The following is a 27205-nucleotide window of genomic DNA, read 5'->3' as shown; positions in this document are numbered from 1 at the left end:
ATAGACCAGCGCAGTGCCTTCTGTGAAGGAACACTATAGTGTCACCCACGTGACAGACCAGCGCAGTGCCTTCTGTGAAGGAACACCATGGTGTCACCCACGTGACAGACCGGTGCTGTGCCTTCTGTGAAGGAAAAGCAGTTGAGATCCCAGCAAGCTGGTGCAGGGCTGGAGAGCTGACAGATCTTTCAGGCAGAACAGAGAAGGTGACCTGCTGGCCTTGTCACCTGAGAGCAAAGTGCTACTGTAGGCTAAATGGACAGCACTTGTCATTTCTTTGTGAGGAGAACATTCAGAATCCTCTAACTATTTTGAATTATATGACATAGTGACGCCAGTGTGCTAGAGGCTGGGAATGGGTTCTGTTCTTTGGCGTTGAAGAATAAACACTGAGGAATGCAGAGGCAAGCACAGAGAACAAGTTTTATTTAAGTAAGGGACAGAAAAAAAGGAAAGGGACAGAGGAAGACTTCTCCAAAGAGAAGTGGCTCAGAGCTAGGTGGCCGTGGGAGCGGGTGCAACTTGCTTTCTTGTAGACCCCAGAACCCCCACCCCTCTTTCATTATTGTCTTCTCTCTTCCCCATTTGCCCGACTAGGAGCAGGAGCTAGGAGGCTGACGGCTGGTGACCCAGAGTTGGAGGAGCACCATCAGGAAGTTAGCCACTAGCAACCCATCGTTCCTTCTTTGATAACCAGGTGTCCCCCTGGACCACCATCCTTCATTACCTACACTGACTGCCTGGCCTTTGCCTCTGCCTCAGTTTGCTGAGGAATGTGACATATCCTGTCCACTAAGGTCAAGCAGGGCTACAGGCAAATTTATTTGTTTTTAGCAGTCCTCATCTGTCTGTCCCTAACGTTAGCATCATTGACTCTAGTCACCCTTCAGTGAATCAGAAAAGCGGAACACATTCCTCCTGCTGGGTATGACTCTGTACCTGTTAGACAATGTCTCCTCACCTTCCTGCTCCTATCCTCCTCATCCTCTGGAGACCACTTTTCTCCACTTCTATGAGTTCAGCTTTTTAGTTTCCATGCATGTGTGAAATCAGGTGATCCCACGTGGTACTTGTCTTTCTGTGCCTGGCTTATTTTATTTAACATAATGCCGTCCATCAGTATTGTAGTAAACAGCAGGATTTCATAATTTTTATGACTTTATTGTATTAAACTGGTAAGTACATTACATTTTCTTTGCCCTTTCATGTACTGGTGAACACAGACTATTCTGATCACTTCTGTGCTTCTGTTGCTCATTATGGTATGAGAAATGGAAAGTCTGAAAGTCTAGTGGTTCATTTTCAGAATACAGTATTTTTCCTTAAATGTAAAATTACTAGGTATATAAGACAAATAGCCAGAGGGAAAATACAGAGTGGTTACCAGAGTTAACTCATATAATAGCACAATAGTCTGCGGAGGTGGCAGATTCAAAGTTCACACACCTGAACAGCCCCTTGATAAACAGGGTCAGCCTGATCAACAGATAGAAATACCTCTGTTAAGAAATAGTAATGTAAGCCAGGTGTGGTGGTGCATATCCGTAATCCCAGCAGCTCAGGAGGATGAGGCAGGAGGATTGCAAGTTCAAAGTCAGTCTCAGCAACTTAGCAAAGCCCTAAGCAACTCAGCAAGACCTTCTCACTAAATAAAATACAAAAAGGGCTGAGGATGTGGCTCAGTGGTTAACTGCCCCTGGGTTCAGTCTCTGGTACAAAAAGAAAGAAAGAAACAGTAACTTAAATGAAGAAATAAGAACTACATATGTGCCAAAACGCACTCACCTCAGGAAGGCTTTTCCTCCACAAGAGAACAAAAGGAGGAGACAACTTTACTGTCTTCAGTAGGAGACAGTAAAGCCTGGGTGACACCTTGGAAGACTGTGCACCCCACAAGTCTCAGGCAATAAGGAACCGGGGAGAGACCCTGCATACTAGGTGGTAGAATGTGGATTACAACCATGCTGGGTGTGCCTGGCTACCAACACTCAGCCTTGCAAGACCATCACTGAAGCCTCACTTCTGCTACACCTCGTGTCTCTGAGTCCGTTCTCGGGTTTGGCAGGGGACATGTTTCTCACACGGCAACCATCCCCACCCTGTCTTTGGTGACTAAGTACCACCACTTGACCTGATGGCCTGGATCCACCTGTTCCCACTGCACTGAAGGACCCCAGTCAGAGGCAGCAGTCTCACTGAGACCTCTGAGTCAGAGCTCTTGGGGGCTGTGGGGCTCTCTCAAAGTCTATTTCCCACAGCTATGGTGCAGGTGTGTCCTGTAGTTCTCCTAGGGTGATGAGCAGCTCTTGTGTGATACACGAATTCCGTCATTCCCATCTCCCTATTTCTTTGGATTCCTTCCTCCAAGGAAAACCTGACACTTCAAATCTGTCTTGCATGGGCCACCTTTGATCCACGTTTCAGCCAGCCAGGCAACCAAGCTATCAGGACCTTTGCTAACCCTCAAGCACTGACACTGAACCCAGAACTCTGCTCAGTGGGCCATTGCACTACCCTTGGTCTGATTCAGAGTCGCAGCACTCTCATCATGGCTCATTAGCCCTGATATCCATTCCTGTCCATATTCTCCAAAGTTTTGCCTATATGAACTGGATAATCAATCACAGGCTTCCTCATGCATCACAACTTGTACTGCATCTTTCGGGATCTGCTGGAGCTGCTTATAGGATGGGACTCTGGATTTAGTTCAGAACTTTTAGCCCTGTGGCTGTGGGAGCCATGGCTTTCCTTTTGAGCAGGCATGGGAACTTCCAGGTCATGTGTGCAATGACCTGAGCGCACCAATTCTTTCTCCACACAATCTAGTGGAGTCAGGAGCAACCAGCCAATCTCACTGTGCTCATAAGTTTGACAATCAAATGCATGGTGACCCAGTGCGGTCCTCTGAGTGTCTGACCAGGAGCATCGTGGTGATATCTTGCATGTCTCTATGGCTACCTCCTGCCAGGGATCAGCAGGACCCTCTATACCACTGCAGATAGAGCCCTCAGCAGTTTTAACAACAATGAGGTCAGAGAATCAATTCAGAAAACTCATCCTTCACTCTTGTTATCAGAATTTGTATCAGTCAGGGTTCTCTAGGGAAACAGGACCAGTGGGGTGCATCAGTGTATGAGTGTGCAGGCACAGGGACAGAGGGAAGAAGGGATGGGGAGGGACAGAGAGGAGGAAAGAAAGGAGAAGGGGCAAGGGGTAGAAAGAGAGAAGATGGAGAAGAGGGAAGGAGAAAGACACAGGGAGGGAAGGTAAAAGGGAGAGGTGGAGAGGAAGGGAAAGAAAAAGGAAGAGAGAGAGAGAGGGAGAAAAATAATTTGTTTTAAGGACCTAGCTCACATGATTTCTTGGGGGGCTGGGTTGGTACCAGGAATTGAACTCAGGGTTATTCAACCACTGATCCATCCCCAGCCCTATTTTGTATTTTATTTAGAGACAGGGTGTCAGTGAGTTGCTTAGTGCCTCACTGTTGCGGAGGCTGGCTCTGAACTCACGATCCCCTGCCTCAGCCTCCCGAGCTGCCAGGATTAAAAGTGTACACCACCACACCCGGCTCTCACATGATTTTTAACCACCATGGGCCAACCAGTAACAGAACTATTAACAAAATTGGAAAAATCACCTTTTATTTCACTAACTTCTAACTGAAATTTTGCATTTTCTTCAAGTACATCTGTTGACAACCATCAACACAGCAGTCCCTGTGATTGTCACCAATGGAAATCTCAGATACTTTCACATCATACTACAGTCAATACAGACCTCAAAATGTGGTTTATATTCATTGCTACTTTGAAATTACTTCAGCTATTAGACCTGCCATTTGTTTGTAATATCCACATTAATGAGCACATGAATATTTCCTCACAAGAGCGTAATACTGTACACCTGCTTTATTTCAGATAATTTTCCATCAAGATTGCATATAATTACCCAGAATAAGCTGGAGATAGCCAAAAAAAAAGTTCCTTTTATCAAACCAGCTTTTTTGCCCAGTACTTTGCCACTAAAGGATCTGTGTAGCTTTCCAAAGGAGAAGGCCTCTCATGACAGGCATCTGGTCATCCTGGGCAGCTCTGACTACTCTCCTCTCGAGGCCAACTTCTGGTTTGCTCTTACAGAACACGGTACTCAAATCCCTATTAGTTCTTCATTCTCCCATTGTTACCCTAAGAATGTAGATGTAATACTTTGTTTACCCCAAAGGGAGCAGAATGGGGCCACCAGCACTAATTAAGATCACATAAGGCCATTCTGTCATCCACATAATTCCATTGGTTCACACACAACCAAGTCTCTATACATCCAGTATGGAGGTTGCTCAGAAATTTTAAAATATGATCCAGCAATCCCACAACTGAGAATATATGGAAAGGAAATAAAATTGGGTTCTTCAAAGATGTCTGCAGCCTGGCACGGTGGCACACACCTATAATTCCAGTGGCTTGGAAAGCTGTGGCAGGAAGATCTTGAGTTCAAAACCAGCCTTAGCAACTTAGTGAGGCCCTAAGCAACTCAGCAAGAATTTCTCTCTAAATAAAATACAAAAGGGGCTGGGGATGTGGCTCAGTAGTTGAGTGCCCCTGGGTTCAACTACCATTAAAAAAAAAAACGATGTCTGCACTACCATGTTCTCTGTAGCACTATTCACAAAGACCAGGACAAAGAAACAACATAAGTGTCCATCAGTGGATGAATCAACCATAAAAAGAAGGGAATACTGTCATATGTGACCTCATGTACAAACATGGGGGACTCTGTGATAAAAGAAATAAGCCAGACACAGTGAGATAAATGTCCATGATATCACTTACATGCAGATTCTGAAAAGGCAGAAGCAGAATCAGGGGCTAAGAGAGAAAATGGAGATATGGTTTCAGTTGTAAGGCAAGTAAGAAATCTGCCAGGCAGCAAATCCTATGTGCTCAGTACACACACATAAATTAATTGTGTAAGGGAACACACAGCATTTTTCACAATGTAGCACAACTTCAAATTATATTCCTTTAAATGCATACTTTTTTTGAGGCAGGTGGGGGATCAACCATACCTCGATAAAGCTGAGGAGAAAATCACTACTCTTAAAAAAGAAGTCTTTATAGCCAGGCATGGTGATGCATGCTCATAATCCCAGTGACCTGGGAGGCTGAGGCAGGAGGACTGCAAGTTCTAGACCAGACTCAACAATTTAGTGAGGCATTGTCTCAAAATAAAAATAAAATTAAAAAGGACTTGGGTATGTACCTTAGTGGTAAAGTGCCCCTCAATTCAATCCCTAGTACCAAAAAATAAAAATAAAAAGCCTTTATATCAGCAATTTATTTCCTTAGCCATTTTAGATTTTCTGACCCACTCTTTGAAATCCTGAACCAGGTCAAATCTCTTTCTTACATGTCCTGTCTCTGCACATTCTGGGCTTAGAGGACATGCTCTGTGAGGAGTCCTGCAGTGGTGTGTCTGCTCACATTGACAGGCTATGGTAGAAAGAGGAACCAGATGTCCTCAGACACTGAGGGCACCATATGTCCAGTCTGCCAGTGAGAACTGTTCATGAGAGAATATAACAAAATGAGAGGCAGGAACTGGGGCCTCACTGGAACCAGCACCCTTATGGTTCCAGTGAGATGCAACCAGAGCTGAGCCAGTGGCTGCTGGGAGGACCAAAGCCTGTAATCCACTGTTCCTTTCTTTTAAGGAGCGGGGGTACTGGGGATTAAACTCAGGGGCACTGGACCACTGAGTCACATCCCCAGCCCTACTTGTATTTTATTTTAGCGACAGGGTCTCACTGAGTTGCTTAGGGCCTTGCTAAATTGCTGAGTCTGGCTTTGAATTCACGATCCTCCCATCTCGGCCTCTGGAGCTGCTAGGGTTACGGGTGTGCACCACCATACCCAGCATTCACTGTTCTTGAGTGACATTGATGATATGGCCAACCTGAAGAGAAGTGAATGCCAGCGGGCACAGTGGCCCACGCCTGTCATCCCAGCAGCTGGGAGGCAGATGCAGGAAGCTCACGAGTTCAAAGCCAGCCTCAACAAAAGAAAGGTGCTAAGCAACTCAGTGAGATCCTGTCACTAAATAAAATACAAAATAGGGCTGGGATGTAGCTCAGTGGGCAAGTGCCCCTGAGGTCAATCCCTGGTACCCACATCACCCCCCCAAAAAAAGAGAAGTGAAGGCCACATGTGCAAGACAGCTGAAGATGTCAAGAACAGATGAAGATGGCCACTCTCAAACATCTATTTCATTTGAAGTTGTTTCATTTAGGAAACTGAAATATGGTGATGTCCCAAAGATAGCAAGAATCTTCTCTGTGCACACGTCTCTGGCTTGTGATGATGAGGGGCTCTGAGGAGAGACATGAGCGACGCTCACCAGCCAGGGCCAATATCCTCAGGCACCACTCCTCCCCACCTTCCTCAGGGAAGCCTCTGGCATGCCCACAGTGAGCTGGGGCCAACAGGAGCTCCACGACTAGGGGACTCTGGGCTCCTTGGGCTGGGGGACAGAGAGCTGACCCATGGTCATAGGCCTATTCGCCGGCCTGAGGTGGATGTCATGCCTGAGCCATGTGAACACCCATCTGGCTGGGCCACAATACCCAGGCATTTGGTCAAGTGCAACTCTGGAGGTTCCCGAGACAGGATTCTGGAGGTCTGGATGAGACTGACACTTAAACTTGTAGACTCTGAGGAAAGCACATGATGCCCCACAGTGTGGGGTGGGCCTTCTCCAGTCACTGGAGGACAGGAACAGGGCAGAGCCCAGCCTTCTTTGGGAAAGAAGAGACCAGCAAAGGTCCTAGGATTCAATTGAGACTCTCCCTGGGCCTCCAGAAGACTTTGTATCTGTTGTTTTCTAGAGAGCCCCAAATAAGAAAATGGGGAAAAACTAAGAAAATATTTGCTCTATGCACTTTGCTGTCTCCCTGTTTTGGGGGTGAGCACGGCACATGCCCATCCTCCACAGCACTGTCTGATTAAAGGAATCTCTCTGGCTTGGTGAGTGGGGATGACATGATTGCAGTCCAACCACCCATGATGGGCACAGACTTATGCCCAAACCCTCTCCAGGTATGAATCTGTATGGCAAAGGCTGCCACATCCAAGAGTGGGATGAGGGAAACTGAGCACTCTACAGTCCCTTCATCTGCAGGGGACACATCCTCAGACCCCCAGGGTACTCCTAAAGCTGTGGGTAGTACAAAACAGTAGAGGCAGGATTGTAGGTCACCGTGCATGGATGAAAAAGCACTTCACGGCTTCTCTTTGGCATACCTGAACTGCCAGCATCACTACCCCTGCACTTTGGGACCTTCATTAAGTAAAACAAACGTTACTCAAACACAAGCAGGTCTGATAACCAAGACTGCTACTAGGAACTAAGAGTAGGATAGTGCGAATATGCTGAATGGGTGATTCACACTCTGGGAGTGACAGGGCAGAAAGGTGTGAGATTTCATCATGCTACTCAGCAGAGTGCACAAGTTACAATTTATGAACTATTTTGAGAATTTTACATTCAAAATCTTTGGACTATATTTGACAGTGGGTAACAAACTGAGGACATAAAACCATAGATAAGGAGCACTACTGTTGTTACAAAAATCAGATTTCAAAACTAATTTTTGAAAAATACACAGAAATTTTTAAAAAGTCTGAACTGATATGATAAAAAAAGAATATTTTCAAGGACTCACCTTTAGGGAGAATACCTGGGGAACTGGTCAAAGATGGCAAACTGAAAACACAAAACATCCAAAAGGATGAAGGAAAGAGACAACAGCACAAGAATAAGGAAATGGGGGACAGGCTGGCTAGACAGATCAGGGAGGTGAACTGCAAGCCATTCACAGGGTTAGGCTGAAAAAACAACCTCGCTGCTAAAAAGGAAATGGGGCCTGGAAAGCAGGAGTAGAATGGGGCCAGTGACAGCCCAGGTGGGAGGCAGAACTGGGGAAGCACAATGACACTGGGCCCCACCTGGGCACCCACCGTGAGACACTCTGTTTGGGACGATAAGAGAACTGGGTCCACCATTCCCAGACATGGCCACCTGGGTGGACTCTGATAGGGAGAAGAAAGCAATATAGTCCACACTGGGCAGGACCCAAGAGGGCTCAGATGTTAGGTCCCAGGTGCAGCCAAGCCCTGGTAGCCCATCCACACAGGGATAATGGGACAGGGATGCTTCTGAGAAACACATAGAGAAAAAAAGATCTCACAGAAAGAACAAATAGGAGAAATCAGACATTTAAAAAAAAAAAGCAAAAAAGACAACTGAAACTGCTAAGATAGGATCTGGGATATAATAGGTAGGAACAATATTGCAAAACAAAAATTCCTAGAAATTAAAATACAGAGCCAGGTGTAGTGGCACATACTTATAATCCCCCAGAGACTCATAAGGCTTAGGCATGAGGATTGCAATTCGAGGCCAGCCCAGTATTTCAGTCAGTTTTTTTGCTGCTGTGACTAAAGGATCCAACCAGAACAATTGTTAAAGGAGAAAAGTTTATTTTAAAGTGTCTTACAGTTTCAGAGGTCTCAGTCCACAGAAGACCAGCTCTATTCCTTGGGGATCAAGGTGAAGCTGACCATCATGGCCAAAGAATGTGGCAGAAAGAAGCAGCTCCCATGGTGATCACAAAGCAGAGAGAAAGAATCCACTCCCCAGATACAAAATATATACCCAAAATCACGTGCCCAGTGCCCCACCTCCTTCAGCCACTCCCACCACCTCAGTTACCACACAGCTAATCCCCACTGGGGGTTAACTCACTGATTGGGTTAAGACCTCACAACCCAGTCATTTCTCCTCTGAACCTTCTTGCATTGTCTCATGTGAGCTTCTGGGGGACATCTCACATCCAAACCATGACCTTAGTGACTTAGCGAGGTCTAAGCAACTTAGTGAGGCCCTATATTAAAATAGAAAATAGAAAGGGCTGAAAATATGGCTCAGTGGTAAAGTGTCTCTGAATTCAATCCCTAGTACCAAAAAGAAAGAAAAACAAAAAGAAAAGAAATTAAAATACAAAACTAGAAGAGGAAGAGGGAAAAAAGAAATATAAAGTAGAATGAAAACAAAAGCACAAAGCAGAATAAAGAGGAAACATATAGAAACTAGTAAGAGAGGACAAACACCCACAGAGTGGGAGTGACACGGGCACCTGTGTTTAAAAACAGGGTGAGAAATTACCAGAGACAATAGGAAAACGCCAAACCCTGGGGATGAACTGTAAGCTCAATGAGAGACTAGGTAAAACACATTTTAAAAAAGAGACCACGACATATCACAACACAGATCACAGCAGGAAAAGACACAGACCTCCCTGCGCCTCAGTGACCTGAGGTCAGAAGAGCAACACACCTGTGTGCAGTCGTAGAGGATGCCGGCCTCACTGCACCTATGACCCAAGACACCAGGACATGCATGGTCTCCACACAGGAGCCAGCTTGCACTGTAGGGACAGGAGTCACTCACACAGTCATCAGAGGACATTCTCCTCACTGTACCTCTTCGAACTGCTAGGGGCCCGAGGTGACCCAAGGAAACCTTATTCAGAGCACAGCCTCTCAACACGTGCAGCTCTCTGGGATGTGCCCTATACCAGGTACACAGCCCCACCTCCAGATGCTGGGTGTATCACATAACTGGACTGCAGTAGGGAAGTGCCCTCCTCACGGGGGAGGCAGAGCAGTCTCAGGTTCACCTACCTATCGGCCACGTCCAGGTCTGAGTCCATCTTCTCCAGGTCCTTCATGACACTATCCAGTTGCTCACCCTGGTGGTGAAGGACCTTTGCTGTATCTTCCAGGCGCCTCTGGGAACTTGCCATCAATCCTGTCAACTCCTGCCCCCTGGTTGTGGGGGAAGGCGTCACCCCAGCAGCAGCACCTGGCGGGGACAAGAGCAGTTCCCTCCAGAAGTGCTCGATGATGTTGAAGACAGCATTGCGGCTGGGACGCAAGGAGCCAAACCAGTGCTTGAGGTGGCCCTTCTCCAGGACAGTGATGGCACTGAAGATAAAATGTGATGCTTCCTTCCTGATCTCAACAATGCTGGAAAGGGGCAAGCCCACGAGAACCTCTCCAGCTCTGTCTGTTGTGAACTTGAGTGAGCAAGGCAGCAAGGACAGTTTCCCAGGGACCCATCGCTTCTCAAGATCCAAGTAGTAGGAGCAGGGCCAGGAGTAGATGCAAACATCACCACTCATCTGTCCTGGGTCTACTGTGCCACACCAAGGCCACAATGTCTGCTCTGAGGGAGAAGAAACATATTCAGTGGGCAGGTGAGGCTAGGAATGGACGCAACACCCTTAGACTAGGGACCTGAGGAAATAACTGGTAGGAGCAGCCTGAAAGCAGCACCAGGGTAAAGCCAAAGCCTCCCCGTGGCAAGCAAAGGAGGCAAAGATGGGGTAGAGAGGGATGAGAGGAGAGCCAGGGCTGCCAGGCCCAGACCTGTATGTATCTCCCCTGTCACCCCAACCTGAGTCCCTCTGCCCCATCCCACCTGGGCAAGCCCTGAGAAGGACGACCACCAGAGGCATGCCCCAGGGCCTGGGCCTCACTCCTTGGGCCAGACAGACATGCCATTATGGCAATGATGTCCTCATCATAGCACACTCAAGTAAGATTCACACAGAGTCCCCTTGAAACCTACACACACACATTTATTTATTTTTGGTACTGTAGATGAAATCCAGGGGTGCTCTACTGCTAAGATATACTCATCCCTTTTTATTTTTAGAGAAGATCTTGTTAAGAGCAAACTTGTAATCCTCCTGCCTCAGCCCCCAAGTAGATGGGATTACAGATGTGTCACATGCCCAGGTTTACATGTATTTAATCGCAGAGTAAACAATGCTGTAGACAAACATTCCAGTCTTGGACTCTAATTTCACAGTGTTCTGCATAACTATGGAGTCAGGTGCACATGTACATGTTTATGACACACATAACTTTATGAGCCACAAGCAGTGATGGTGCACCATCTGCGTTTTTATGTTTACATTTACACTTATCAAGGCACTCTGACATGCCATGGACGACAGGTTTGAATCAACCCTCATAAAGCACGTGGTTCAGCTTGCTCATGACCAGGCAGGCAGGCAGACACAGGGGGACAGATACAGAATATAAGTGAAGAAAGGATGAGGACTTGTACAAGGTTCTACCGTGAGTTTAGAGCCCTCTTCCAAGTAGATAGTGGTCAACATCAATGTGGTATCTTTTCTCCCTCTCCCTCCCGCTCTCCCTGTCTCACTCTCACTCTCCCCACCATCCTGTCTGAATCTCTGTCTCTCACTGTCTTTCTTACTCTGTCTCTCCCTCCATCTCTGGATGTATCTTTGCCTGTTTTACTTTTTCTCGGCACCTCACTGTCCCCCTGTGTCTGCCTGCCTGCCTGGTCATGACACTGCTCCTCCCACATGTGTCTGCACACACCACCAGGACAGGAAGAACCAAGACAACAGCTCACTGGTTGTGGCTGGACATTCAGGTCTCGGAGCAGAGGGAGACACACCATGGCTGAGTGCAGATGCCCTGAACTCACCTCTGCCACAGAAGAGAATCAAGGCAGCAAAGCCAAGACTGTATCTGAGGAGTGTGACTAAGGGAGAACTCTGGAAATCAGCAAGGGAGAGTCAGAGACAGCACAGGGAAAGGAACAAAGCGTAGAGCAGCATCAACTCCAGCTCCCTGGAAAAGGTAGGTAGAAAAAGAACAGCAGCAGCAGCAGCTCTACAGTGCTAACTGCAGAGTTCCACAGACCTCATAGGCTTTCCACCAGCTGGGGGGCCTGGCTGAGGTCCAAGCAACTGCTTTACTCCAAAGAAGGAACTCACATTGGCCCTCTCCGAGCCCAGGACCCAGGCTGCTACAACAGCCACTGCAAGGCGCCATTTGCCTGAAGGTCTGACCACCAGTCTGATGCCACTAAAAGCCTTAAGCCTATGAGTGTCAAGAGGTAAAAGACAGACCCACAGCGTCCTGCAGTCCCAGGAGACAGGCTACAAGTACCATATCTCCCTGCCTTGCCTAGCCTCTCCCAGTGGGAACCGGGAAGATCTCCCCACAGCTGGATGTGATGGCACACACCTGTAATCCCAGTGACTCAGGAGGTGAGGCAGGAAGACTGCAGTTCGAAGTCAGTCTCAGCAACTTCGAAAGGTCCTTAGTTATTCAGTGAGACCCTGTCTCAAAATGAAAAATAAAAAGGGCTGGGGATGCAGCTCAGTGGTAGTGCATCTCTGGGTTCAAATCCCTAATACCAAACAAAAATAAAACTCAAGGGGCTGGGGATATAGCTCAGTTGGTACAGTACTTGCCTCACATGCGTAAGGCCCTGGGTTCAATCCCTAACATAATAAAAACAACAATAACAAAAACCCGAAGAAAACAAAACCCAACTATATAAAAAACTCACTTCATTGGTAAAGATACAGACTGAAAGTGAAATACTGTAAAAACATAAACCTTGCAAATAGAAAGTAAAATAAGCAAGAATAGCTACAGTAGTGTCAGATAAAGCAGATCTAAAATAAACAACTATAAAAAGAGACAAGACGGGTACAGTGTCACACATCTGTAATCCCAAGAACTTGGGAGGCTGAGGCAGAAGGATCCTGAGTCCAAAGCAGCCTCAGCAACTTAGCAAGGCCCTAAGCAATTTAGCAAGACCCTGTCTCAAAATAAAATATTAAAAAAGTGCTAGGGATGTGGCTCACTGGTTGAGTGCCCCTGGATTCAATCCCTGGTACAAAAAAAAAAAAAAAAGTGGAAAATGTACAGATACATGGAAAATGAACATGCTCCCAAATGAACAATAGGTAACTGAAGAAATTAAAAGGTAAAATTTTAAATATTTTTCTTTTTCTTGCTTGTGTGTGTGTGTCTGTCTGTCTGTCTGTCTGTCTGTCTGAGATTTAATCCAGAAGCACTGGACCACTGAGCCATATTCTCAGCCCTTTTTATTTTATTTATTTTTTTTATTTTGAGACAGGGTCTTGCTAAGTTGCTTAGGGCCTCACTAAGTTGTTGGCCTTGAATTTGTGAGCCTCCTGCCTCAGCCTCCCAAGTCACTGGGATTATAGGTGTGTGCTACCACACCTGGCTCCAATTTTTCTTAAACTATTCCAAAAGCTGAAAAAGAGGAAACTCTGCTAATTTTTTTTCTTTTATGAAACCAGCATTACCCTGTTACCAAAACCAGACAAAAATACAATTAAAAAAGAAAAATATAGACTAATGTCCTGGATGAATATGAATACAAAAATTCTCAATAAATCACTAGAAACCCAAATCCAACAGCACATGAAAAAAGATCATACACCATGATGAAAGGGACTCATCCCAGAGGTACAAAGATGGTCTGACACTTATAAATCAATAAGCATTACCCAGCACACCAACAATAAAGTACAGAAACCATACGACAATTAAAAATACAGAAAAGGCACTCAAAAAGATCCAACTCCCCTCCTGATAAAGACTCAACAAAGTAGGTACAGAAGGAACACATCTCAGACTACTAAGGTCATATATAAAAATCCACAGCCAATATTATACTGACTAGGAAAAAAACTGAAACCGTTTCTTCTAAGATCTGGAATAAGACAAGGATGTCCACCATCACTACTCTTACTCAATACAGTACTAGAGGGTCAGCAAAAGCAATTAGGGAAGAGAAAAAAGGCATTCAAATTGGAAGGAAGGAAGTCCAGTTATGTTCGCAGATGATATGAATTAGTGTAGAACCCCAGGTCTGCCAAGTACAGTGGTACACACCTGTAATCCCAGTGACTTGGGAGACTGAGGCAGGAGGATCCCAAGTTTGACACCAGCCTCTGCAATTTAGCAAGGTTCTAGGCAACTTAGTAAGATCCTGTCTCACAATAAAAAATAAAAAGGACTGGGGACATGGATCAGAGGATAAGTACCCCTGGGTTCAATACCCAAATATAAAAACAAACAAACAAAAGGGGAGGCAAGTAAGAAAGAAAACCCTATGTTTACAGGTTTAGCTCAGTGGGAGAGCACTTGCCTTGCATGTGTTGGGCACTGGGTTAGATCTCCAAACAAAACCCTAATGACCATATCAAAAAGCTGTTAGAACTGATAAACAAATTCAGTAAAGTTTCAAAACACAAAGTCCACATACAAAAATCAGTAACATTTTACATTCTGACAACAAGATTGCTGAAAAAGAAATCAAGAGAGCAATCTCATTCATAATACTTATAAGACAAGGATGAATTGGGGATAACTGTAACAAAGGAAGTCAAAGATCTCTACAAAGAAAATTATCAGACATTGTGAGAAATAGAAAGTCTAGTGGTCCACTTTCAGAATAATATTTAGCCTTAAATGTAAAACTGGGATTAAGAAAGGCAGCCAGAGGGGAAAGAAAGCAGAATGCAAAGACACATAATAGCACCACACCTATGGATATGGCAGATCCAAAGTCTATGCACCTGCATAGTCTCTTGCCAAACAGAAGGTGGGGGAAGGGGTCAGTCTAACTAACAGAGACAGAAATCTCTGTTAAGAAATAGTAATTTAGGGCCAGGCATGGTGGTTCATACCTATAGTACCAGCAATTCATGAGGCTGAGGTGGAAGGATCAGAAGTTCAAAGCCAGCCTCAGCAACTTAGTGAGGCCTTAAACAACTTGGCAAGACCGCCTCAAAATAAAAAATAAAAGGGGTTGGGGACATGTCTCAGTGGTTAAGTGCCTCTGGGTTAAATCCCCTGTACAAAAAAAAAAAAATAGAAATAGTAACTTAGGTAAAGAAGTAAAAGCTATACACATGTTAGAATGCATGCACCCCAAGAAGGCCTTCCCACCACAGGAGAACAAAGGGGGTAGGAACAGCTAAAAGTAGATTTCTTTAAATGACCCAATAGGAAACAGTAAAACTTAAGTGACATTGGGAAAGACTGTACATCCCATTGTACTCAGCCAGTGAGGAACTCGGGGAGGGACTTTGTACACTAGGGGTAAAATGCTAGTTGTACCCAATCTGTGTGTTCTTGCTTGCCAGATTTTTTTGGTAGCACATCCTTCTACAGAAGTAAAGTTTGCTTTGCTGAGTTAATTCTGAGCACGTGTTTGATTCCTCACAGCACCCGATATTTCTAACAGATACTGCTAAAAGAAATTATAGAGGACATACACAAAAGGGAAGATACTATGTGTTCATGGGTTGGAAGGATATTATTAAAATGCTTATACTACCCAAAGTGACCTATAAGTTCAATGTAGTCTCCACAAAAATGCCAAAGGTATTCTTCACAGAAGTAGAAAAACAATCCTAAAATTCATATGGAACCATAGAAGACCCAGAATAGTGAAAATGAGCAAAACAAACAATAAAGCTAGAGGCATCATAATGTCTGACTTCGAAACATATTCTACAAGGATTGGGGATGTAGCTCAATGGTAGAGTATTTGCCTAGCACGTGGCAAGCCGTAGGTTCAATCCCTAGTACTGGAAAAACAAAAAACAAAAGTAAAATCATATTACAAAGCCATAGTAACCAAAGCATGGCATAAAAATGACACTCATACCTTTGGAACAGAATAGAGAACCCTGAAATTAATCCATGTATGCAAAGCCAATTCTCAACATAAGCTTGCAGAAGTACCCCACTTCCCCACCCCCGATGCAACCACAGTGTTCTGCCCAAGGTGAGAAGAGCCACCTGGCCCTCTCCTCTCCCTGACCCTAACCCTCTCCCCTCTCTTCCTTCCCACGGGGGGGGGGGGGGGGAAGGGGTGTTGCAGAGGCTTAATGCGCTTGGGACATGATTTGGTACCTCTGATTTGTTTGACTGGAAGCTTTGGAGAATGAAAACCATATTCTATTCTGAGTCCTTGTTCAGTGACTTCTTTATGACAGGCACTCATGGTTTGCCACATTTGTGCATCTGGGATTCTGGGGCATTGCTAAGGTTCATCCTGCTGAGTGGCCACCTCCTGTGCTTGGAGTCCCACTGACAGCAGTCTCCATCAAGTACTGTACAAGACAAGCTGAACAAATCAGAGTGACACAGCAGCTGGTCAGTTAGGGGTCTGAGGAGACTGTCACTGTGTCCTGAATTCTCTATGACTGGTAGGGCATCACCATACCCAGAACCTGCCACCTGGCTTTCATTTTTACCACGTGATCAGAGTTGGCCTCAGACAACAGGTAGCCACAGAAACAAACAAACATGATGATGAAGATGAGAACAGGAAGAAGGCAAACTTTACATAATGGCATGCTCAACATACACAAAATTGAGGGGCCAGGTTAGAGCTAAATGAAAATTCCAAAAAGTCTGCTCTTAAATAAATTCAACTTCTCTGGTAATACAATTCATCCTAGGCTTTCTCTTAGCCATATTTCCCAGATATGAGCAAAGTACCAGAACACAGCTCTACCAGTTACTAATTCCTGAAATCAGGACACACTGCAAAAAAAAGCTGATGTACTAGATTTTTGTCATCATCAAAAAATAAAATGAGTCTTAAAAGAAACACAGTTATCAGGGTTGAAGAAACCTTAGAAATAATCCCAGATCAGAGATGGGACCTTGGTCCTACAGGGATCCTAAGCTAGGCCTCCTAAGAACCTGTCCTTAGCCATACCAAAGGGAACCTCCTCATTAAAAATAAACAAAATACTTTTACTCTTACCCTAAGAAAGCCAGGAAGTTAACAACCTGATGTCACGAACACTGAGGAAATTTTCTCAGTTATAGAAGACATCTTTTCTTTCTGTATAGAAAGTAGTCTTGAATCTGAGGAAGAAGTGCCTCTAGCAGGACCACCCTCCCCACAGTTCCCAGCATACTCCAGGTCCACACAAAAGTTCTCCAACAGGACAAGCCTTTCCAATGTCTTAGTATCTCCCAACACATGGATAAATCACAGTGAATCCTAGGCAACAGGTCCCTGAATTTGGAAACATACACTGGAACCCTCCACTGGAACTCCACTGGAACTCCACTGGAACCTCCACTGTAGTGACTCAAGAGACAGGAGCAGCCAGACCCAGTGGCACACGCCTGTTATCCCAGCAATTCAGAAGGCTATGGCAGAAAGATTGCAGAATAGCAAAAATGGTCCTGAGCAAAACAAACAACAAAGTCAGCCTCAGCCACTCAGTGAGACCCTATCTCAAAATAAAAAATGCTAGAGATGTAGCTCAGTGGTAAAGCACCTGAATTTTTCAATCTCATATTAAAAGTGGGCAGGGGCAGGTGCTGAAACATTTAGTGCTATAAACAACCTGCATGTACCCCAGTAAGTACAGTGGCCACAGCACAGGCAAAGGTCACGAGTGTCACCCTCCATAAGCCAGTGGCACCACTTCTCAAAATTAGAGGAGGTTGAGCTACTTCAACTCAGCCATGTCCTCAAAGTCTAAGAAAAGCACCAAAGGTGAAGAGCTCCATGCTTGAGTGCCAGTTGGCCCCTGAGGATGACCTTGCCCTGTTGTTTCACTGAAAGGGGCTCCTTACTACCTGGTCACACCCATACATGTGGGGATGGGGTGATCATGGCTCATTAAATGGTTCAATGCCTGGGTACATGCAGGGAAAAAAAAAAAACAAACTCACATTGGGTTCCTCCTACTATACTCAACAAAGATCACTTCTGACACCACATGTACAGTGGGTTTTCCCCCACACCCCATCTAGCTATCAGTTCTAAAGTGGACGGTTCTCTAACCCAACTCAATTCTGACACTGCCCTGCTTGAGACAGGATCAGATCCCACAGGTTGAGGACTCAGTTTCCTAAGATGGTCCCCATTTCATGTCAATTGCCAGCCCAGGCTGCCTTAACCTGTGCTCTGACCCCCAGCTATAGATCAGAATTCTATAACCCTCTCCCTGGGTTTGATCAGCTTGCTCAAGTGGTTCAATGAACTCTGGGAAACACTTGTGTAAGGTGTGGGAAAGAGGCCTCCATGCCCTCCCTGGGTACCACCCTCCAGGAACCTCCCCACATTTACCTACCAGGAAGCTCTCAGAATCCTGTACTTTTGGGTTTTCATGGAAGTTTCATTCCATGGGCTTCATAGATTAAATCACTGGCCATTGCTAATCAAATCAACCTTCAGCTCCTCTCCCTTCCCTGGAGGCTAGGGATGGGGCTGAAATTCCCAACCTGGAACCTGTGGTTGGTCTTTCAGTGATGAGTCCCATCCTGAAGCTACCTGGGGCTGCTGGCCAGCGGGGGCTCTTCAGCAGACAAAAATACTTTATCATTTCAGAGATTCCCAAGTTTCTTAGGAGTTGACTGCCAGAAAACAGAAAAAATATATATTTCATTCAATCACACTGCTACACACATTATGGAAAGTGAATAATTACCTGACCCCAAGTGACTTCCAAGTGACTTCATATACCTCATGAAGGTAGTCCATGAGTGTGAAGTGAAATTGTTCACAAATTCCCCCAAAGAATTACCTTACCTAGCGTTAGAGAAAGCTTTCTGAGGCTCCTACTCAGCTCCTTCACTTTATCACAAACTTTATAACTTTGGAAAAGTGACCTCACTCACCTACTGGGCCTCTGTTTACTCTCTCTGGTAAAATAACTAAAAGACTTCAGAACACCACCAGCAGTAAGACACTTTAAAATTTAGAGAAAAGGACAGAAAAATAAAAGATGAGGAAGCACTTGTCCTTATGTCCTTATGACATTATAGATAATAAATAGGAGAAAAGTATTCAAATGTGAAATATCAAGAAAGCAGCAAAAGGAGAAATGTGTGGCCACAACTTTTCCTACCACAGATCTCCAGGGCACCTTTCCCAGAAAACCAAAGTAAATGGACACTAAGTGGAAGGACAGAAGTGAGAAAAAAAAACATTCCCACCATGCACCAGAAATCTTTCAAGCGTGTATAAAACTTCTATGTCCTTCCTCGTCACCTCCTGCCCCTGGCACACAATCACTCATGCAGACTCCTCAGGAAGGGGGGTCTCTGCCCTCCTATAAGGCCAAGCCTTCCTCCTGAGCTCTCCATTCCAACCCACTTCTCTCTAGCACCAACAACTGCATCTCCCCCATACCCGGTTCTGCAAACTTGATCTGTTATAAGCCAAATGACAAGTACTTTAGATCTCGCCATAGTCACTCACCTCTGCCACTGTAGAGGACAAATAGTCAGACAACACATCAAAACAAGGAGGTGGGTGTCCCAATACAACTTCATTTACAAACACGTGGCAGCCAGACATGCCCTGCAGTGTGCAGTCAGCCAGCCATTCCCCAGGTCACCTCATCAGTTCACAAACATGCTCTAAGATCTCCAACTTACACACACACACAGCCATTTGCTGTAGCACACTCCTGTCATCCCAGTGACTCTGGAGGCTGAGACAGGAGGATCACAAGTTCAAGGCCAACCTGGGCAACTTAGGGAGACCTTATTTAAAAATAAAAAGGGCTGGGGATGTAGCTCAGTAGTAGAGTGCCCTTGGGTTTTACCCCAAGTACTAGAGAGGGAGAACCACACACACACGTCTCCCTCAGATACCATCATCCAGGCCCCAGAAGAGACACTGTTTTCTGACCTCCCCCCACCAACACCTAAGTGCCTCCAGAATGCTCTTATTCCCATCACTCCCCCGACATGTCAGTCACCAGTGGCCTCCAGATGGCCACCCAATGCCCATGCTTGTTCTTACACTGCAAAATGCATTCCCCTACCTGACTCCCAGAAGTCTTCATGTCAGGACCTCCTGGACACTACTCCTGGTCTCAGGCATCCAAGTTGTATAGGCACCAGTTTTCTGTGTCTTTCCCTGGTCCTTCCACTCACACCTGCCTAACTGGACATGGCCTTTTCCTATTTAAAAAAAAAAAATCCTCTCTTTGTCAAAAGAGCACGGATACCAAAGTCCTAGGCAGAGGCCTGATTCTGGGCATCCCACAAATCAAGTATGGCTACTTGCTAAAACCAAACAGAAAAGGTAATGGTGAAAACATGAAAGAAACTTTGCAGCAGCTACATGGGGAAGACAAGGGCACCCACGTCCTTAACCCTGTCTTGGGGGCTGATAATGACTTGAGGTTTTATACAAAGGGGAATGAAAACAAGGGTTGAGGATTTGCATAGCTGGAGGCTTTTTGAAGCTGCCAACGCAGATGATGTTGATCAGGTGTAGTCTGTCCATCATAATCTCAGGATTGGTCAGTGGGGCCTTGTCCCAGATACGAAAGGTGCCATCTGAAGCTGTGCACAGTGGCTCATGCCTATACTCCCAACAACTCAGCAGGTTGTGAGGCAGGAGGATTGCAAGTTTGAAGCAAGGCTCAGCAACTTAACAAGGCACTGTCTCAAAAGATAAAGGACTGGGGATGTAGCTCAGGGATAAAGTGTGTTCAGTCCTAAGTACCCAAAATAGGGGGATGGGAGGGAGAGGGGGAGAGAGAGGGGAAGGGGGAAGGGAGGAGACAGAGAGATGTCAATGCTTTGACTCATCACAAGGTGTTTATCAGATCAGATCTTGTTCTGGAATCCAAGGTGACTGAAAGCAAAGGAGATGGATGCAAAATTCAGGCAAAGGGCCCAAGTCTTTAGTCTTGCTTTTAGCCACCCATCAGACATTAGCAGGCAAAAGTGAAGAGTCAAGGTCCTTGTTACAGAACCATGGCACTAAATGTCACTTCAATCAATGCTCATTCTACTTAATGTACCTATTAAGCCCTAAATTTTCTAGGCCTGAACTCAAATATCTCGTAGGCTTTTGGGCATCTCCATACCACACCTACCAAGCAACAGTTGACAAGCCCCACTATCAGCTCCTCATCTGGCCACTTGCTGGGCATAGCCAATCCATAACTAAGAAGTACCTCCTACCTGACTAGCCCCCACAGAAGTGCTCTTCTCATAAAGACTTCACTGGACTCAAGTTTCCCTAGATTCCTCTCTTCCTCATCTTCCTGAACAATCCATCATAAATCCTGGCAGCGTTCCACTGTTCTCCATCTCCTCATCCACACCTCTCCAAGGAAGGGCCATCACCCACTGGAACAAATCCTCAGCTGACCTCCCAATTTTACCCTGACCCCACCACCTGTTCTCTGCCCAGCAACCAATAAAACAGAATTATGAAAAGTGACTCTTCTGCCCAAATCCCTTCCCAACGTAGAACAGGGATGTAGCTCAGTGGTAGAGCACATGCCTAACACCAGCAAAGCCCCAGGTTCCATCTCTAGCACCCCCGTCACTGAAAAAGAAACAACCACAAAAACAAAAACACCTTTCCCAGTGTACTTGGAGTAAGTCCAACTCCTCACCACAGCCAAATGCATTCTGCAGCTTAATTCTGCTGCCCTTTCTACTAGCTATTCTCTCTGGAAATGAATGACACTTTTCACTTCAGGCCTCTGCTCAAATGTCACCTGAGCCCTTCCTAATTAATCCCCGAACCATCACCTAGCAAAGCATTCCCACACTCCAGAGCTTGTTCACATTTACAATGCTGTCAACTAAAGTCTGCACACAAGAGAAAGAGAACACCACAGCTAACAGGCCCCCATGCATGTGTGCTGAATGAGCCAAATCCCACCACATGGAAATAAGGACGCTATCCATTCCCTCGCACACTGCCTAGCTTTCTGGTGATGCTCCATTCCCAGAGTCATCATTGGGATGCTGCCTACTGCAAGCTGGAACAGCCTACACAGCACCAACATGAACCTGAAGACCTGCATTGACCCTGTGTGTACAACACAGATCTAGCATGGGAGGTCACGGCATGAAGCTCTGGGGTGTCTGAGGCTAATATATCCAAGTGCGCTCTTGGGGAACAAGTACTTGGTCACACGGCCAGCACTACTAACATCATGGTTGGCATAATGCATGTCTTTCAGCATTTCCATCATACAGGAGCCCAAGTGAGACTCAACAGTAAGTAAACACCCTATTTTTAGTTCATTTCCAAAGTAGCAGAGCTAGAGACATTTTAACACCTCCCACTACCTCCAAATTTCAAGGCTGGAAGAGAAAACAGAGGGGCAGTGTATGTGGTGGGGCAGTGCAGCTGGCTTTTTCCCATTACCTGTCCTCCCACTCTGCAGTATATCCTCTTTCCACTCCCTCAGAGGCTCCCAGCCCCACCCTGGAAGGCTCAGTCATGCTGTCCGAGGGCATTTCAACCCAACACCATGGCCTACTCACAGTGCATGTGCTAGCTTTTCAGAGAGAGCTGATTGTGTGCTGTTTCCACTGCGCTTCCTCCAAAACACTAACTTCAACCCCTTTCCTGTTGCTCTTTCAGGGATGGCACTACCCAAGAGGGTCAGGTTCTGTAAGTCTGAGTGGGGCCAAAGGATGTGCATCACTAGCTGGTTCCTGGCTCTGCCAGGGAACTTCAGTGACATATACCTGTATTCCAGACCTCTCTTCCCTCCCACATGTACCACAGTGCTCACATTAACACCAGAGGGCCACCATGTGGATAAGGGGAAATATGGCAACAAATATCTGGCTCAAGAGTTCAAGGTCCTATACACAACAGTGAATCTCACCATTGCGTACATCCACAGACTTGGATCCTAAGTAAAATTACATATTTTCATAATTATATCAAAATGGATTCTTTTGTCATGTATAACTAAAAAGAACCAATAAAAAAGTTTAAGGTCCTAGACATGTGGATAAGAACTTAATTGTCCCCAGAGATCTTGGGGTGTATGTGGATGTGCTGGCCCTGACCTCCTCTTTCTCAGAGAACTTGGTCTCAGGCACAGAAATTCAGCCTGGGAAATGCTTATCTGAATTTCAAACTGTGTGGGGAAAAAACAAACAACCCATTCTGCCAGGCATGAGGGGGCATGCAGGTAAGTGATCTCAGTGACTCTGGAGGCAGAGGCAGGAGGATCACAAGTTCAAGGTCAGCCTGGGCAACTGAGCGAGACTCTGTCTCAAAATAATAAAATAAAAAATAGAACAAGCGGCCTTACCTCTGCTCTCACACCACAATCAACACAGGAGACTTCTGTGACCCCAAAAACTATAAAGGTTTTGCCCCACCAGCAAGTGAGCAATTCTGCTACAAGGGACACCAACAGGACATACTCTACTTTGATCCAATTCTGATTCAGCCTGGAGATAGCATCAGATCCTAGTTTGAGAGCTCAGTCTTCAAGATGCCAATCACAAGCCCCAGGCTGTCTTGCCTGTGCTTCTGACAGACTCCCATACATAACCATAACCCCTTTTTGGATTGGATTTCCTCAAATGGCTCAAAGAACTAGGGAACTACTTACTTACATTCACTGGTTTATCATAAAAGACAATACAAAGAATACAGATGAAGAGACATGTAAGAGGCATAGGGAATGGGTACAGGCTTCTACACCCTACCTGTGCACCACCTTCCAGGTACCTCCCTCTATGCGGCTACCTGGAAACTCTCTGAACCCTTTCCTTTCCAGTTGTTATGGAGACTATAGCACAGGCCTGACTGCTAATAGAAAGGGTGAGGAAACCCAGTAAACCCATCTATTCAGATTATTTTTGACATCTCCAAGAAATTCTAGTTTCTATGGTTTGCCCTGTGGAGGGAATTATAAGCCAGGAACCATGGATAAAAAACAAAAAGCTGGGCATGGTGGTGCATGTCTGTAATCCCAGAGGTTTGGACGGCTAAGGCAGGAGGATCACAAGTTCAAAGCCAGGTGCAGCAGCAAGGCCCCACAAAACTCAGTGAGACACTGTCTCTAAATAAAATATGAAACAGGGCTAGGAATGTGGCTCAGTGGTTGAGCATCCCAGGTTCAATCCTTGATTCCCCAGAACAGAACTGTATTTATTTTTATGTGTGTGTGTGTGTGTATAATATCAATACACATACCAGTGCATTTTGTAGTATCCTTTATAATTTTTATAAATGTTAACTTGAGCAAAAAGATCAAAATTGAGGAGGGGTTATTGGGAATGCTGATTTATAACTGGTGGGTCAGAAGCCCAGATGAGTCAATCTGGGCTTGTGAGGTGAGATGGCAGGGCAGAAAATGATATCTACATAAAATATGCTGTTAACCTGAAATAAGTCTCCCAGAAAAAAAAAGGGAGAAAGGGGGCTAAATGAGTGAATTCACACATGCCTAGAAACACAGGCTCTATACCAGAAAAATTTTAAATGGTCAACTGTGGATGGGCTTATGATTGAGTCTCTCTCCATTTTAACTTCTGTGTACATTCCCATTTCCTACCATGGCCTAGCCCACAATGACATCCATGGTAGGGGATAGACAGAAGCAACTGGTGGTAACACAAGGTTAACTGCATATTTTATGCAGGTATTATTCCATGGGGTGGGTGTGTGTGTGTGTGTGTGTGTGTGTGTGTATATATATTTTATATATATAAAATATCACACATACTTTCCTCATGAGGCAAATTCTGTGATGAACCATACTTCTCACATACTGAGACAATTATAAACACTCTGCACCCCATTTTTCCCATTGGCCTCCCCAGTCTGCATGCACAAGTGAAATCAAATACCCAAAGGACATTTAGTAAACACATGGAAAGATCGTAGTTTATTGTTAAGTTTTTTGAAAACTATATATACATATATAGAGTGTTAAGAGAAATTTGTGTGTGCACATGTGTGCAAAACATAAAACTCAAAATTGGTTTCCCCTATACTCTAACAACACACTTTGACACATGTATGGGAGTTTCACAGACACACACACACCAGGAAGCAAACAATTCAGCAATTCAGCAGAGGACACAAGTTGGATGTTCCCTAATTCAACTCAATTCTGATATTGTATGCTTGAGACAGGATCAAATCCCACAGACTGAGGGCTGTCCCTCCACCATTCCCCAGCCCCTTCTGCCTCCCCATTTCACCTTACAAGCCCAGATTGACTCACCTGGGCTTCTGACCCACCAGTTATAAATCAGTATTCCCAATAACTCCTCCTCAATTTAGATTTATTTGCTCAAGTGTTTCAGAGAACTCAGGGAAATACTTGCATTTACTATTTTATTATAAAGGATACTACAAAGAACACAGATGAAAAAGAACACAGATGAAGATGATTTTATATATATAGAGAGAGGGGAGCGGTATAGGTAGGTAGGTGGGGGTAAGGTATGGGAAGAGGCCTCTCCCTGGGCACCACCCTCCAGGAACCTCCCCACATTTACCTACCAGGAAGCTCTCAGAACCCCGTGCTTTGGGGTTTTATGTAAGTATCATTCCATGGGCTTGATGGATAAAATCATTGTCACTACTGATCAACACAGCCTTTAGTCCCTCTCCCCTCCCTGGAAACTGGGGCTGGGGCGTAAAATTCCCAATTTACAGTCAGTCTTTCATTGACAAGCCCCATCCTAAAGCCACCTGAGGCTGCTGGCCAGCAGGGGGCTCAACAGCAGACAAAACATTCATTTCTTCAGATATCCAGGAAAGAGAATGAAAACACATACACAACGTAACATTATGCCTATATAAGAAGATACTAGGGGAAGAAAAAAGGGAGAAAGGAAGGGGGCTAAATGAGTGAACGCAAAAGTGCCTGGAAAGACAGGCTCTATATCAGAGAATTTTTTTTTAAATATTTATTTATTTATTTATTTTAGTTTTTGGCGGACACAACATCTTTGTTGGTATGTGGTGCTGAGAATCGAACCCGGGCCGCACACATGCGAGGCGAGCACGCTACCGCTTGAGCCACATCCCCAGCCCTATATCAGAGAATTTTAAAATGGTCATCTGCGGATGGGCTTATGACTGAGTCCTTCTCTCCATTTTAATTTCTGTGTACATTCCCATTTCCTACCATGGCCTAGCCTACAATAATGACATCCATGGTAGAGGACAAACAGAAGCAACTGGTGGTAACACAAAGTTAAGGGAGTAATTCCATAAAAATGGGCCCACTGTGCTGCATGTTACCTGCAGGAGAAATGCAAGTTTGAAATAATGTCTCTCAAAGGAATCCAAGTTACCCTGAAAGAGGAGATTTTGTGACCCTTTCCACAGACCAGATCCTGGAACTCAGGGAGATAAAGGATAGTTCCTCCTAACCATAAAACCTGTAAGAATTTAGAGTTAAGAATCCATGGGCCAGGGGGTTGTGGCTCAGCAGCAGAGCTCTTCTAGCATGTGCAAGACGCTGGGTTCCATCTTTGGCACCACATAAAAACAAATAAATAAATGTCCAACTACAACTTAAAAAAAAAAAAAAAAGGATCCACAGGCCAAGGTGACAGAGTTGTCATGACAGCGGAGACCCGAAAGTCCGATGTCATCCTGCTGTCAAGTCAAGGGGGGATTCCCTAGAAACTTCACTGTGATCCCCAATAAAACTGGAGTGCAGAAGAGGCACGCTGTCCCTCTCCTGAGAGGACCTACTCTCTCCCTTGAGTGTCCCCTTTACCCTTTCCTATCCCTTCACTAAACTCATGCATGTTACTCGGAAAGACATGTCGGAAACCTTTGATTTGACAGGGTTTGAAGGGGTGCGCTTGCGGGGTCAGTTTCCTGAAAGGTCCCAGCCCAGTAACCTCCATCCCCAGGGGTGGTGGCCACACCTGTAATCCCAAGTAACTCAGGAGACTCGGAGAGGAGGACAGCAACTTCGAGGCCAACTCCGCAAAACTCCGTCACAGACATTTTTAAAAGGGGCTGGGAATAAGGCTCAGTAGTACAGCCCCCGGGTCCAATCCCCAGGGCCGGAGGAAGAACCAGCCTCCACGCCGTGCCCACGGGAACTGAGGCCACCAGCACCGGGCCGCAGCACGCCGGCCCCCAACCTGCCCGCGACTCAGTCGGCCGCCCTTACCGCTCTACCTGGAAGCAGCCCCCAGGCTCCTCCAGCCTCCCGAGCCTCCCGCTCTTTCGGGACAAATGGTCCTCTCCTTCCAAAGGGCCCCCTCAACGACCCCGGCCCGGTCTCCCTCCGTCCGGCCGCCCCCTCAGGCCCCCAGCCCCTCCAAGCCCCGCCTCCCCCTGGAGACCCCTAGGGGCTCTGGGTAAAGAAAGGCTCAAACTCGTCACCGCGTCAGCCATGGCGGCAGGGCTATCCCGGGGCTGGGCAGGAGCCTACCGGGCCGCAGCCGAGGCAGCGGGGAAGATAAGTGCCAAGTCCGCCGGGTTTAACCGGACCCGGAAGCGACCTCCAGCGGCAGCTGGTCAGCTGTGAGGC

At 45.8% G+C, this 27205-nt stretch overlaps 1 protein-coding gene across 1 annotated transcript in view; it reads right to left on the bottom strand.

Annotated features, from left to right (window-relative positions):
* Snap47 (synaptosome associated protein 47) overlaps positions 1-27192 on the bottom strand; it is a 66962-nt gene extending 39770 nt beyond the window's left edge. The window contains exons 1-2 of the mRNA XM_026379955.2: positions 27107-27192; positions 9738-10281 (exon numbers count right to left, since the gene is read on the bottom strand). Coding sequence (XP_026235740.1) covers positions 9738-10237 — 500 coding nt within the window. The 5' untranslated portion in view covers positions 10238-10281; positions 27107-27192. The remainder of the gene's footprint in view (positions 1-9737; positions 10282-27106) is intronic.
* Between the last annotated feature and the right edge of the window lie 13 nt (positions 27193-27205).

Source organism: Urocitellus parryii, chromosome 1 (assembly GCF_045843805.1).
Source record: "Urocitellus parryii isolate mUroPar1 chromosome 1, mUroPar1.hap1, whole genome shotgun sequence".
NCBI lineage: Eukaryota > Metazoa > Chordata > Mammalia > Rodentia > Sciuridae > Urocitellus > Urocitellus parryii.
This window is presented reverse-complemented; position numbering and strand designations above follow the sequence as displayed.